The 15,349-nt window shown below is 47.0% G+C and overlaps 1 protein-coding gene across 1 annotated transcript in view; it reads left to right on the top strand.

Moving 5' to 3' along the window:
* The window catches only part of carmil2 (capping protein regulator and myosin 1 linker 2), a 52,375-nt gene extending 37,778 nt beyond the window's left edge, over positions 1-14,597 (top strand). The window contains exons 32-40 of the mRNA XM_048257686.1: positions 3,323-3,426; positions 4,229-5,066; positions 6,756-6,863; positions 7,411-7,447; positions 9,040-9,111; positions 9,807-10,160; positions 11,582-11,695; positions 12,013-12,117; positions 14,182-14,597. Coding sequence (XP_048113643.1) covers positions 3,323-3,426; positions 4,229-5,066; positions 6,756-6,863; positions 7,411-7,447; positions 9,040-9,111; positions 9,807-10,160; positions 11,582-11,695; positions 12,013-12,117; positions 14,182-14,417 — 1,968 coding nt within the window. The 3' untranslated portion in view covers positions 14,418-14,597. The remainder of the gene's footprint in view (positions 1-3,322; positions 3,427-4,228; positions 5,067-6,755; positions 6,864-7,410; positions 7,448-9,039; positions 9,112-9,806; positions 10,161-11,581; positions 11,696-12,012; positions 12,118-14,181) is intronic.
* The last annotated feature ends 752 nt before the right edge of the window (positions 14,598-15,349 follow it).

Here is a 15,349-nt window from a genome sequence, read left to right as displayed (position 1 = left end):
AATTAGTAAAACACAAACAGCACACAGTGTACACACAGTGAGGTGAAGCACACACTAATCCCGGCGCAGTGAGCTGCCTGCTACAACGGCGGCGCTCGGGGAGCAGTGAGGGGTTAGGTGCCTTGCTCAAGGGCACTTCACTTTTATATTGGCTCCTGTATGGAGTCCATGCAATCATTTAATTTACTCGATAATCTAGATGAAGCATTGCAAAGTGTGTGTGCGTGTGTAGCTTAAATATTCAACCACCTGCTCTCACATCCATCCCGTGTGTGTGTGTGTGTGTGTGTGTGTGTGTGTGTGTGTGTGTGTGTGTGTGTGTGTGTTGATTGTGTGTGTAGCTCTGATTGTGTTTTCCTGCACATGTGTGTGTGTGTGTGTGTGTGCAGAAGGGGTTGGGGGATCTTGATGAGAAATGAGCACCAGTGACAGCTCATTACCCCGTGATTAGGAGCGGGTGCAGCTCACGGCTGTCGCCAGGGCCGTAACCGCCTGAGCACTCCGACCTCCTAAATCAGCCGAATGGATCCTGCCAGTGGCTCAGTCCAGCACTGTCAGCTCTGCTGCATTAGAGACTGGACATAAAATTAGACAATAGATATGGAATTGGAAACCAGCTGGAGTGGACAGAAGCACAGCACAGGTGGAATAGATCTTGAGGGAGGGGCAGGGGAGAGGTGAGGAGGAATGGACAAACAGAGGGATAGATTGGCAGACAGATAGCGCGTGCATGCGCACAGACACACACACACACACACACACACACACACGCATACACACGCACACACACACGCACTCGCATACACGCATACACACGCACACACACACACACACACACACACTCGCACACACACACACACACACACACACACACGCACACACATACACGCACGCACACACACACACACGCTCATGTCTCTTTGAGTTTGCTTGTCTATCTCTGTGTGTGTGTGTGTATTGCAACGTGTATGTGTGCTATGCTTGAGTTGTAGCTGAATGTTTAAAGATGGAATGTGAACACCTTGACATAACATCAATACCAATTTGAATGTCTAATATCCACCCCCTCAGAATGTATATTTTGGTGAAGAGTGAGCAGTGTTCTGTTACATTCAGCAATAAATCATACACATTATTATATGGGAACAGATCCTTAGTACACACACACACACACACACACACACACACACACACACACATGCACCCACACATAAATACATACGCACACATAGACACACACAGAGTTAGATTGCTGTGTGAATTTGAGTGGGATTGTGTGAAAGCTTTAAGGGATGCTCTGTGATTTTTTTTGTTTTGTTGTGATTTTAGCATTTGCGTTTGTGTTTCTCTGAGTGTGTTTATGTTTCTATGTGTGTGTGTGTGTGTGTGTGTGTGTGTATGTGTGGGAAACACCTTCCCCCGTCCATCCCTTGCGAGCACAATGAGCTGCTTTTTTTGTCTTTATGAAGATGGAGTGGAGAGATGAGTCCTCCTGTGCCCTGATTGGCTGCGAGGTGTTAAATGATTTATAATCCGCTTCTCGCGGCGCACGGCCCATTTGCATACGGTTGCTACGGTTGCGATGGAGCTGCAGCGGGCTCCCTTGCTTCTAGATCCCACTCTGCCCCAAGGCCTCCGGTCTGCTGTAGCTTCAGTATTCTCTCTCTTGCTCTCTCTCTCTCTCTCTCTCTCACACACACACACACACACTCATTATCTCTGAGTGTGTGTAGGAGCAGGTCACACTCTCTCGTTCCCTCACTGAAGTATGTGTCTGTGATTGTTTCGTGTGTGTGTGTGTGTGTGTGTGTGTGTGCGCGTGTGTGTGTGTGTGTGTGTGTGTCTGTTTGTGTGTGTGTCTACGTCTACTACTGAGTCATGATATGTTAAGTATTGACTCTGTTTACTGGGTCAGTATTTGTCAGTAAGCATCATTGGGCATATATTTGTCTTTTTAAGCCATCATTTGTGGGGGTTTTCTTTTTAAGCCTTTGCCAACTTTCTCTGTATAATATTCACAAGCATATCTGTGTGTGTGTCTGTGTATAAGTATGTATTCACAAGCATATCTGTGTCATGTGTGTGTAAGTGATGTGTGTGTGTGTGTGTGTGTGTGTGTAAGTGATGTGTGTGTGTGTGTGTGTGTGAGTGTTCTGAGTTCTGTGTTCTGAGTCCTGTGGTGCCGGCTCCCTCTCCCCATGGATGAGCACAGGTGCGGCTGCAGGAACTAAAGTCAGAGACCCATCAGCTGAACTTTCTCAGGTTCACCGTCACCGCCAGCTCAGCATCAGTTTCCCATGCAGCACAGTATCCCCACCAGCTCAGCATCAGTTTCCCATGCAGCACAGTATCCCCACCAGCTCAGCATCAGTTTCCCATGCAGCACAGTATCCCCACCAGCTCAGCATCAGTTTCCCATGCAGCACAGTATCCCCACCAGCTCAGCATCAGTTTCCCATGCAGCACAGTATCCCCACCAGCTCAGCATCAGTTTCCTATGCAGCACAGTATCCCCGCCAGCTCAGCATCAGCATCAGCATCAGTAGTAGGCCGCTGCAGTGTGATGTGACCTTACTGTATCTCCTGGTTGTTATTACATTATAGGATGGTACATGTCAGATATGATTTAACATGTGACTCAATGAGAAAGTAGTAGAGAAAGGCAGAGGGTGGAGAAATGAAGGGGTAGATAAATGTATTAGTACGCATGTGTGTGTGAGATTGTGGGTAATTGAGAGGTTTTGTGTGTGTCCTATTTTAGGGTGTGTTATGGATCTAATTAAGCTTTGGGGAAGAGGCACAGATAGAGGGGGCTGTGTGTGTGTGTGTGTGTGTGTGTGTGTGTGTGTGTGTGTGGTCCTCCTGGGAATGTCGAGACAGATGTACCCCACTGCAGACAAACACACACACAGTGACACGCCCTCCAGCACCTCACTGTCATGATTCATTGCTGTGTATTCAAATGTGTGTGTCAGTGTGCACATGTGTGTGTTTGTGTGTGTGTGTGTGTGTGTGTGTTTGTCTGTGTGTGTGTGTAGATGAATGTGTGCTGCCTGGCAGTGCCAGTGAAATGATTACTGTAGGCCTACATGGAGTCAGACACATATAATCACACCACCTCAGTCCATTCTCTATGCAGTGAGACATTCTGAACTGGAAACAACCTTTTATTGACTTTCTGCACCGGTCCAGAAAATAGATGCTTTCTTGTCCTGCTAGGTGTTGAAAGCAGACAAAACAGAGCATCTGGTCACATTGCTAACTCTTCTCCTGTCTGTGTGTGTGTGTGTGTGTGTGTGTGTGTGTGTGTGTCTCCATGCAGGAGCAGGCAGCGGAGGGCGAAAATGAAGTCAATGAAAACATGGGCAGGGTAGACGAGGGAGTAGAGGAGTTTTTCACAAAGAAGATCATCCCAGATGACCCCCTGTGAGTATCACACCCATAAACACCCATACGCGCACACACACATACACACACACACACACACACACACACACACACACACACACACACACACACACACACACACACACACACACACACACACACACACACACACACAGACACAGACAGACACAGACAGACACACACAGACACAGACAGACAGACACAGACAGACACACACAGACAGACACACACAGACACACACAGACAGACACACACAGACACAGACAGACACACACAGACAGACACACACAGACACAGACACAGACAGACACAGACAGACACAGACAGACACAGACAGACACAGACAGACAGACACAGACAGACAGACACAGACAGACAGACACAGACAGACACAGACAGACAGACAGACAGACAGACAGACACAGACAGACACAGACAGACACAGACAGACAGACACAGACAGACACAGACAGACACAGACAGACACAGACAGACAGACACAGACAGACAGACACAGACAGACAGACACAGACAGACAGACACAGACACAGACAGACACAGACAGACACAGACACAGACAGACACAGACACATACACACACATACACACACATACACACACATACATACACACACACACACACACACTTGGTTCCACTCTCACAGGGACACACATATGTAAGTACAGAGACACTGTACTAAAAAGAGTCTCCCAGACACCTACGTTCACGTGTACATAGTGCAAACACTCACACCCACAGCTCTGCTCTGCTTAATTTCCTCACTTTCCCATCATGCCTTGTGCCTCTGCTCACCTCCAGAAAGCACCAGAGGGAGGAGCCCCTCATTAAAGCACAACCACCCACAGAGTCCGCCCCCACCTCCACCACAGCTCCTCCCAACACCACCACCACAACATCATCCACCACGACTGCCTCCAACATCACCACCTCCACCACCTCCACCACACCCACCCCCACTGCACCGGCCTCCAAAAACATCAAGAAGAAATTTGGGGACTTCTTCGCCTTCAAGAAGGTGCGCGCCGCCCGGGGCACCAAAGGGGAGGGCGCCCCAGAGGGCAAGGCCAAGAAGACCTCCATCGCTGACCTCATCCGACCCCTGAGGGAGGCGGCACGGGCCGAGAAGGAGCGCGAGAAAGAGAGGGAGCGGGAGAAGGAGCGAGAGAGAGAGAAGGAGAGAGAGAAGGAGAAGGAGAAAGCACACGAAGGAGAGGAGGAGGAGGAGGAAGCTGTCCAAATCATCCCTACCACCACCACCATCACATCCGCCGTCACCACCCCCAACATCACCACCATCACCGCAGATGCAGACGCGCCGGTCAAAGACGCCGTGCGGGCCTCTGCCCCCTCGCCGACGCCCTCTCCTGCCCTCACCTCCCCCACCTCGCCCAGCCCTGCCCCGTCACCCACTCCGGTGACCAATGAGGTTCAAGCGCTCTCCCCGGCGTCACCCTCGCCCACCGGGGCTCCGGTCCCATCCGCCTCGCCCTCCGCTGAGCTGGAGAAGGGCCGCGCGCCGGACGGTGAGCGCAGGCCCAAGCCCAGCAGGCGCTCGCTGAGGGAGGCCAAGTCCCAGTCCCTCATCCTGCTCACGGGGTTAGAGCCCGAGGAGGGGGGACCTGCCGCACAAGCCAAGGTAAATATCCCCAGACTGACCACAAGCCACAGGAGACCATGTAATATTATGTAATTCAGTGATTGCGAAACATTTTCAAACCTTGAATTTCAACGTTTGAGGCGGCGGGTGACAATCGACGGGCGATGAGCGAATCGCCATACATGTGAACTGGGCTTAAGAACCAAAGATTCTAGAGTACTCCTAAAATCAGCAGGGGAGGGGAAGGAAAGGCCAGTCTGGGTGACTGAAAACGTGCTCTCCTTCACATGGTCAGATAAGGCTAAAGAGTAGCTTTCTCTTTGATATTTTGATATTGATTATCTCTTTCCATTGGATGTCGGAATATGGATTAATTGTATTTTTGCTTTCTGATGTTGTTTTGTCTGCATATGGACATTGTTGATGATATGTTGACTGGTAGGATGTGTTTCAGTTTCCTAAATTTCCCATTATTGGATACCATTTTTATTTCAGTGTGTTTTTTATTCATGTTTTTTTATCTGCTGTCAGGGGTCATATGTTCAAGTTCAGATAGCCTGTTTTCTCCTTTTCAGTCCAGTTGGGCTCAATTCTTGTGTAGGGTGTGTTTGTGTGTTAGAAATGCATATTTGATAGGGCGTCCATGTTTTTGTAAAGGGAGTGCTGTAGGGTCTGCACTGTGCCAAGGTACGTGTGTGTGTGTGCATGTGCGCGCATTTGTGTGTGTGTGTGTGTGTGTGAGTGAATGACGGTTTATCCATGTCTGCAGACTGGCATTGCTATCTGGAGTGCAGCCAGGCTTGTGTGCTCAGCCTCCCCGTATCAGGCAGAGAAAAGAGTAGGGCCTTCAGTGAGGATTAAACTATTCATTTCTTCGAGGGCGGAATCAAATCATAATATCTTACTCTATATTCATAACAGCCTTATTACTTTACCACTTATCAGGTGCTCATTAAATAGAGTTCGGGAGAGTTCAGCAGGCTGGGTTTCTGCAGCAAGTGAATTTAGATTGCTCCCACTGAGGATGTATTCCACTCCTAAAAACTCTAGCACTCCCTGTCTCTAAACTCTAGCACTTCCTGATTTACACTCCATACTTGTACTGGGGGAGTCTGTGGCACCATACTGTAGGCTGTTTTGAGAGGGAAAAACAGCCTCTTCAACTCTCCAGGGCCAAACCTGTCAAACTGTAGACGTCCATTACCTACAGACAGCCCCTGACATATCAAGTGAACACACTTGTACTGTATGTTTAAGAGAGAGAAATCTGGTGGAATACAAAAACAACCCTTGTGGGCCTCGAAATATGGCTCAAGGTTTCTTTTTTCATAAAAACACAAAAGGATCTAGCTAATAAATGATATATAAGGAAATGAAATAAACAGAGGATGAGTGTATCCGCAGAATCTGGCTTGTGAGTGTTGAGATGTCAGACTGAGTCACCAGGAGACAATGGTGTTTCATGTTCCTCTGCTGCTCATTACCAAGAACACACAGCCGTCAAGACTAACTTCATAGACGCAGAGGGGGGTGGAAGGGGACAAGAAAAAATAAGGATGTCTCAGACAGTCCAGCTTTTCTCATTCGCTGCCCTCTCCTCCTCTTTTCCTCCTCCCTCCTTCCTTCCTGTCCTCCTCTGCCCCATCTGTTGGTCTGTTATCACCTCTCTTTCCTCCTCCACTCCCCTCTCCCCTCGTCTCCTCTCCTCAACCCTGTTCTGTTGTTCAGAAACACGCGTCTGAGAGCTCGTCCAGTTTTGAGCAGCGGCTCCACGTCATGCTCCATCGCATGGGCATGACCAAGACGCCTCCCTCGGAGTCGTCCAAAAGCAACCAGGTGTGTGTGTGTGTGTGTGTGCTCGTATATCTGAATATGATGTCTATATTTACGGCATTTGGATCACTCTTCAGTTGCCACTTATGCGACCGGATATTCACTGCTGTGTTTTGGCATGACCATATGTACACTATGCTGCATTACCATATGTACACTATGCTGCATGACCATATGTACACTATGCTGCATTACCATATGTACACTATGCTGCATGACCATATGTACACTATGCTGTATGTACCACAGCAGCCCTTTGTCTTCCATCATTAAAATGACAACAATCCAGGTTCACCCACTCTGGGCTTGGCACAATGGAAGCGAATGTGAATTCATTATTTATAGAGCAAACTCACACTCATTACTGTGGCCATTACACTACATGATAACCAAATGTTTTAAAAAACAGTTATGAAAAAATGAGTGTATATTTCATCTTAGCCAGTGTATCAATATCACTTCATCACAGTTTGGTTAAAGAGTGCTTAACATGTGCGAGGGCAGGGATTATATGCCAGCAAATAATTGAATTTCTTTTATCCTCTTACAGAGCAAGGATGAGGAGCTGAAGAAAGCGAACTCTGAAGGTGAGCCCCTGCACACACACACACACACACACACACACACACACACACACACACACACACACACACACACACACTTTCTTTCTCACATTTCTCTCATACAAGAAAAGAGAGCCACCCACATTTGCTCTCTCTCTCTAACCCTCTACCCCCACACACACACACACACTCAAGCACCTGAAGTCCAGCATCACCTTACGTGTCCACCCTGTCTAATGAGAGCTTGTGCTCCATTGGTAGTTTTCCTACCTCCGAGACATCTGTGCTCTTTGCAATCTCATTCATTTCCCTGCAGTAAAAACTTGTCAGTGCTGAGCATCCACTGCAGGCTCCCTCCCAGTTCTCCGCTCCCTGCTAGTCACACTCCGCTCACTCATCCAGCGGAGGGAGAGAGAGACCATGAGTTAACCATGCAGAGAGGAGATTTGTGCAATTCATCATTTTACGTCATACATTCATCACCTGAACAGTGTCACCAGAGCTGTTGCTCTCTCTCTCTCTCTCTCTCTCTCTCTCTCTCTCTCTCTCTCTCTCTCTCTCTCTCTCTCTCTCTCTCTCTCTCTCTCTCTCAGGGCCAGATGTACTAACGCTTTTGCGCCCATTTCAGGCGTATTTGTTTCGCAATGTGCGTGTAAAATCATTATGTAGGTATGTACAAACAGGCGCAATGATGTAAAAGCAAAACTGCCTGTCGCGGGAGCTGAAAGTGGCAGATTGCGATTGTCATGTCATGCATATGCATTCATGGGAGGATCCAGGGGAAAGTGGGAGTTTAGCGTAAAAGATGGGAGGGAAGAGTAAAGAGCCTAGTTATGTATTCAGCGGTATGTACAAAGACTGCTCCTGAAAGCGCCGTCTATTCTGCGCTAAATACTTCCGCCTTGTAAAAGCAGGTGTTAATCCACATTGCAGTTCAATGCGTCAATAAGAGAACCACTTTCGTTGGCCTTTCGCATGTCTTACTTTCACTTTCACGTCATTCACTTAAACTTTCTTACTTGCTAGATTTGACCAATCTTCCATAGCCTACGTGCACAAGTAGTTTAAGTAGAACTACTGATCTTCATTATCTCCCTGCTTGTTGACATCTTATCATGTATGGTATTATTTCATGATCGCTAAACGTTTGATTCTTTTTAATGTTGTCATCAGTTAACTTCATTCAACTGCGCTTGTAGGCGCTGCCATTCAGTTCGTAAATTGCGTTTATGGGCGGAGAAGGGCAGAGAAAGGCGCAGTTTACACTAAGGATTGAACGATTGATAAATACAACGGAAACTTGGGTCTGACAGCGCTCGCAATCTGCGGTGTGTCCATGGCGCTGATAACGCTACGTTCGCAAATGTATGTACATCTGGCCCTCAGTCTCTCAGTGATGTGATGTAAAATAATGCACAGAGCTCAGCTTTTAAGCAGCAAAAGCCAAATTAAATTGGATGTTCTGAGGCTCTGGCTGAGCCCTGAGCGAGAACACCGACTCATCTGTTTTCACTGCTGGGTCAAAGGTCAAATCCAGCTGACAACTCTTTAATGAAGGAGTTTGTTTGTGTGTGTTTCTTTCACAGTTCTAAATGACTTTATTTCTCCTCCATTAGGAGCGATTCTGGACAATAAACCTGAACCTCCGCCCACTTTTATGAAGCCGCGCACCATGTCCACCTCATCAGGTAAGCCACTCACCCGTTCCGTGCCTCCCAGACCGTGCTCACAATGATGGCCTCGTGTCTAGACATGGCATGCTGCTGACACAATGACCTCAGAGCCAAGAGATGCAGAAACTGTGCCACCTACTGTTGATGTGCCCAGAAGACGTCAGCAGTAATGTGCCGATAAGGCTATAAAGGGACGAACCATGGAATGAGGAACTTATAGAATGGACAACAACACTATTTTCTGTGTCAAACCTGGAATAGAGTGTAAATTAATCTGTGAGGCTACCACTGATGCATTATGTTTTATATTGTTCATTTTAAATCAATCGATTAAATCGATTATTAGATAGATAAAAATAGATTATAGGTTTCTAAGCAAGCTGGACTATATATTCTATAACACTTTCCATGAAGTCACTATCTGCATTGTAGACACATTCATAAAGGGTTATATAACATTCATGAAGACTCATAATGATTGGCCTAAGTCTACAATTATTTATGCAGTCATGACAACACTCATAAAGCATCACAATAATAATTTTTAAGTCCTTACAGTTTCATGAATTACAATGTGATTCACTTTTACCTTTAAAAGTGTTACCATAAATTCCCATGTTTTGTTGAAAAGAGTACAGACCATGTGAGTTCTGTCCCACCCCGCCCCCTTTGACGGTTTCATTGACACCTGCCTTGTCTCTCACTCCTAGACACTAGGCGGCCCGTACGACCAGGTGTGACAGGTGACAAGCCGGCCATACCCGACCGCCCCGTTGGCCCTCTGCCCCCCAAACCTGCCCTCAAACCCGTGCTCCCCCTGCCCTCCGAGGCCCCAGGCACCCCCAGGGTCTCCCCGATGGCCCCTAAGCTGCCCAGCCCGTCCATAGAGGCCCCACCGCCCGGGGAGCCGGACCAGGACCCTGGCGTGATGGCAGCCCAGGCCCAGCCGAAGGAGCCGCCACCTCTGTCCCCTCGCAGGGAGGCCCCCCCGGCCCCGTCCCCACGCAGGGGCATCAGCACAGACGCCAGGGAGCGATCCGAGAGAGCACAATCAGTCACTGAAGGTAGGCCCCCTCCTTTGGAGCTGACCTGATGTTGCCACCAAGGCCAGAGTTGCCCAGTCACTGGTCTCACTCACAGTCCAGTGTTGTCTTACCGCCAGGCTACATCGAGCACGCAACTGAAGCATTCTGATCGTGGAGCGTAAAAATGGTTAAAGAAGATTGGTCTGATTTCTTTCTGATTTCACATCTGGTGTAGCCATTTCCATTGATTACAGTGGAAGCTAATTGTTGGAGCAGACGCTCTGCGAACTGAACATTGGCTGTTATGGTCACTGCCCCACAAACATACTGCATAATTTAGTCTTGTCATTACTAGTGTCCTTGAAGCCAAACAAACAAACACAGTGTAATCCTACTTCTGTACTTGAGTGCAAAGTAGTCATTTGTCTAATAAGCAGCAGTTTACCATGCATACATTCAGTCCATAACGAATCCCAATAAGGTTGGAGCTCTTCATTAACGGGAGTAATAAACTAAAAGCATTTTGAGGCTTACATGCTGAAAATATAAACACATTGAATAACACAAGGCAGAGTTATGAATACTGTATCTGTCACTTTCTTCTGTGCACATATACACACCCACCCACACACACACACACATACACACAAACACACACACACAGCAGGATAGCAGTATGCTAATGCAATATCAGTTTCTATAATTAGGGCTCTGAAAGAAGGAGAGGACATTGTATTCATCTCCTTCTGCATGAGTATGTTCTCATTCACACTCTCATTTCTCTCGCTCTCTTGTCTCTCTCTCTCTCTCTCTCTCTCTCTCTTTCTTTGTCTCTTGTCTTGCCTAACTGACATCCTCTTATTCCCCTCACCATGTCCAATCCTATAATGTCATAGAGAAACCGATGACAATGTAATCATGAGGGTGCTCAAATGCCTCCACTAGATGAGAGTGTGTTCATTCGGCATTATGGTGATCCCTCTCAGGCTCTCAGGGCGCTCCCCTCTAAAGATGCTGCATTCGGCCCAAATTTTATTAGCCAAATTGACCAGCGCCACAATCTATCACCTAATGCAGAAGCAGGATGCGGTTAGCCGCAGCGGGAGTCTGACTGTCAAAAAGCCACACCTTTCTGTGGCACATCTGAGAGAAGGACAGCTGCAAGTCAAACTGCATGACTGACTGTCAATGAAGTTTTAATGAAGTATTAGTCTTCTGGGTTGTTGTTCTGACACCTCTGTCATTTCAAAAGGTTTGATCTGACCTATGGTCTGAGTAAAGATTAAAACTGTCCCTATCTCCAGTCTCAATGACACTAATGAAACTATGGGCTGTGTTTGAATATGATTAGAATGCAACTGGTTGTTTGCGTTTGGATTTTTGTGCATGGTATGCAACCTGCCACTCTGTTGAACTGTGTCTAAGAACATGCCCTCTCTGTCTCTCGTCTCGTCTCCCAGAGACCCTGCCGAAACCACGCCCCCGCATGAAGCCCTCGCCCCAGCGGCGCGCCGTGTCTGTCCACGAGGACTCGCTTCTCCTCCAGCAACACGCCGCCCTGCTGGACCCTGAGGGTGAGCACACCCTGCACTCAGGATATGGCATCATCTTATGTCATGTCTTTGTCCATAATCAGGAAGTGACATCACCTGATGATTTTTTTTTCCTTCTTGGAATGTGTGTCCATCACTTATGTGTTACTGTGTGAAACTGGGTGTGTCCAGGTTAAGCAAGTTAAACTAGAGACTTTAATCCACTCAAACACCCAGTCATCTCTCATATCCCTCCCATACTAAATCCCCTAGTGAACCACCTATCTGACTACCACTGTGTGTAGGATGTCCTCTGGCCTGTCCACATGTAACAAACCCTCCACTCCCTTGCTTCTTAGAGTTGAAGGCGGCGTTGCCACGGCTACAGAGGTCACCCGTGCGTAAGCATACCAACCTGGGGGAGCTGCCACCGTGCTCTGAAGACCTTCCCGAGGGAGAGGAGGGTGAGTAGAAAGGTGGAGGAACACTTTGTGTGTGTGTGTGTGTGCTAGGGGATTTCCCAGGTCTGTTAAGATTGGATAGGAAATACATAGAGGGAGAGTAAAGGAAGGAGTGATGATAAAGAGGACTGAACAAGGTTGAAAAACAAGAGAAGAGAGCCAAGGAGAACAAAAGTTGAGGTGCCAGTAAGTATACTGTAGTGAGAAGGGAAATACAGAGTTCATAAATTACCATAGCAGAGCACATCGTGTTCCAAATGTGCTGAGCTCAATGTAAAGTCCCTTATTAAAAATGTTCAAAGGATCGAAGGAAATTGATGATGATGAGGTAATGGTGTTGGCATTCTCTGGATGCCTCCTACACCGCTGCCGAGGCGCTAAGCTCATCATTGCCTCTGCAGCTCATCCTCCCACCCACCACAGACAGCAGCCGCCTCTGGATCCAGTGTGGCCCTGATACGGCCCAGGTCTGGCTCACGTCCGCAACTGGGCCCAAATGGAGGGAGATGCCACTGTGCAGAGCCTCTGTTGGTTATGCTGCTGTAGGAGTGTGTCCACGAAGGGCCCTGTAACTTAGTCAGGCTTTATGTAGCCGCCGTGTGTACCTGAGTGTCTGAGATCATATTACCGTGCTGCTGCACTTGTTAGACCAGACTGATGCACAGGCATCATGTTTCCCCTGGCCGTGATTCGGACAAATGCGCTCATTTACTGGCCTGGAGCAGGATAATGATTTCCCAGTGAAGCAGGGGATGGGGCGGCACAGTCAGACCCATAATCCCCGACGGCACGATTAATGTGACAGACTTATTAAAAGCAATGATTCATCTCCATGCTTCTGCTAATGTGTACAGGTCAATACTTGCTTCTTTGATGCAATTGAGGCAGACATTAAAGTGTAGAGTTCTCTTTTTATAGATAGAGTGGTAGAATCGGGCAGATACTTGAAGTGCTTAGCCACCTGCCTTAAAGTTAAAATATTAATATCATTATTCAGTACCAACATATATTTTAATTTAGCTGCAAGTGTAAGCAGTGCATTTTCTCAAAGACTATATAATAAAGCTAATGCAACAATGGTCTTTCTAAAGTCAAACCAATTAATAACCCAAGTGGCCTCTGATCTCTACATGCTCCCTGATCGAAGATCAATTGAGGAATAAATTGGGTTTGATTTTGTAAAGAGCACTGCTGTAGCGAAACCTTTAAAGCAACACTATTAAGTTAGCCATAACCAATTTATCCTGTTTACTCACTGTTAAATTCAGCTAATTACTCTTCGTGGCCCATAAGAACTCAGGTATTCATACACAACCCTAGCTCTGTAAATAGGACACAAGCATAGTGGCTCAGTCCGATCCCAAAACAGTTCCAGTCAATCAACACATTGCTTCAAGAGCACAGGGAGATGGAATATGATTTCACTGGCTATTGAGCTTAAAGAAACATTGTGAAAGAATTAAGATCTATGCCCATTGATGTCAACATCCAACACGTTTTAGCACTTTAGTTAGTCCACACTCGACTAAAAGGGTCATAATCCTACCTGATCAACAATGTTACATAGTGCAATATCAAGCACTGGTAATATCAGAAAATGTATTCTTTATATTATTATTAAGTCAGTGTAGCATCAGAATGAGTCTCAATAACCATCTGAATTGTGAGCTCTACCTTTAACTGAATTATGAGGTCCCTTCTGAGCCAGTGGGGAGCTGATAGACACCATATATACTGCTCAAAAAAATGAAGGGAACACTTCAATCATACACTGGATCGGTACTCTGACACTGTTTGGTTCTGAGCACAGGTAAAACGTTTGAGGTGAGTGTTTTATTTTGCAAGAACTGTCAGACATTCTGTGAATGTAGTTTGAGAATGGAGAAAAAGGTTGAAGGTTTCAAAAAATGTGTTTTAACAATTGTGGAAAACTGTAAGTGTTCCCTTAATTTTTTTTGAGCAGTATATTAAGCTCTATGGGAAACCACCAGATCCATGCTATGATGTGATTTTGTGATCTGTCATGGTTCTCTAATAACTTTTTACTTTTCTCATGGGTACCTGTAGGTAAAGGAGCAGGGAAGAGGGAGGAGGACAGTGGCCAGGCAGAGGAGACCGACTGTATGGCGCCCTCCAATGGCCACAGGGGGCACAGCCCAGCAGGGACCAGCCAGGAAGACCAGGGAGAGACCACCATGGACGGGGAAGGGGGGGAAACAGTCTCAGAGCAGCACACACCAGCGCAGGGAGAACCATCAGACCAAAGAACTGAACCCCCCTTATCCAAGACAAACATGGACTGAGCCCCCTGTGCAAAATCTATTTTCTATCATGTCTAACTTTGCCTTGCACGTCAGATTATGTACAAAAGAATGAATTATGAACAAACGAAGAAAACAAGAAAAGAATGGTTTTAAAAAGAGAACAAATCAATACCTATACTTGTTAATAATGATTAAAAAGTGAATTCAGTTGTGTCAAAAGGGGACTTCTGTCTTCATTAGAGCTCCCGGCCTGACCATCATCATTATTTGTTTCCACCATCTTCTGCCCATCCCACACCATTACAAATGACTGCAGTTCCTGCCTGGTGGACAAAAGAGGGGGATGAAGAAAAATGGTTGGCTCAGTTTTCAAAGGGTACCTTAGCTCCTTCTGTTCCTCTGTGTGTGTGTGTGTGTGTGTGTGTGTGCGCTCGCCCAGAAGTGCCGTGTGCCTCTGTGTTCAGTTTCTCCCTCCTCTTCTTATCACTGAGAGGCAGCCACGGCAGTGCTCGCATCGACAGAGAGGAGAGTGACACGCGAGTGCAGTCTCTGTCCAACTGCTGAAAATAACCAACACATAATGGGAGAGCACAGTGAGAGATGACAGTGCTTGACTGCAGACAACTGCAGGCAGGGTGGCTCATCCAAAAAGACACACTGACCAGTCAGTCTGACGGTGCAATACACACACACACACACACACACACAACCAACCCACCATAGACACATACACACACACACACACATTCACTTCACCTGTTTTAGGGATCCTGCTAACACTTTAGAGCTCAGAGCTCAGTAAACTCAGAACACCCATCTCATCTTACTTCAAAAGGAAGTGTGCACAGTGTTGAAGCTACCGTGCTTGAGTGTGTGTGTGTAGAGGAGGATGGGTGAGAAGAGAAGTGTGAAGGTAGCCTACTAAAGGAATGTGCATGGTGGCCACCATTGAGAGTGGTGGTGTGGGCATG

Source organism: Alosa alosa, chromosome 11, assembly GCF_017589495.1.
Source record: "Alosa alosa isolate M-15738 ecotype Scorff River chromosome 11, AALO_Geno_1.1, whole genome shotgun sequence".
In the NCBI taxonomy this organism is placed as follows: domain Eukaryota; kingdom Metazoa; phylum Chordata; class Actinopteri; order Clupeiformes; family Clupeidae; genus Alosa; species Alosa alosa.
The sequence above is the reverse complement of the archived record's forward strand: the minus strand, read 5'-3'. Positions and strand labels throughout refer to the sequence as shown.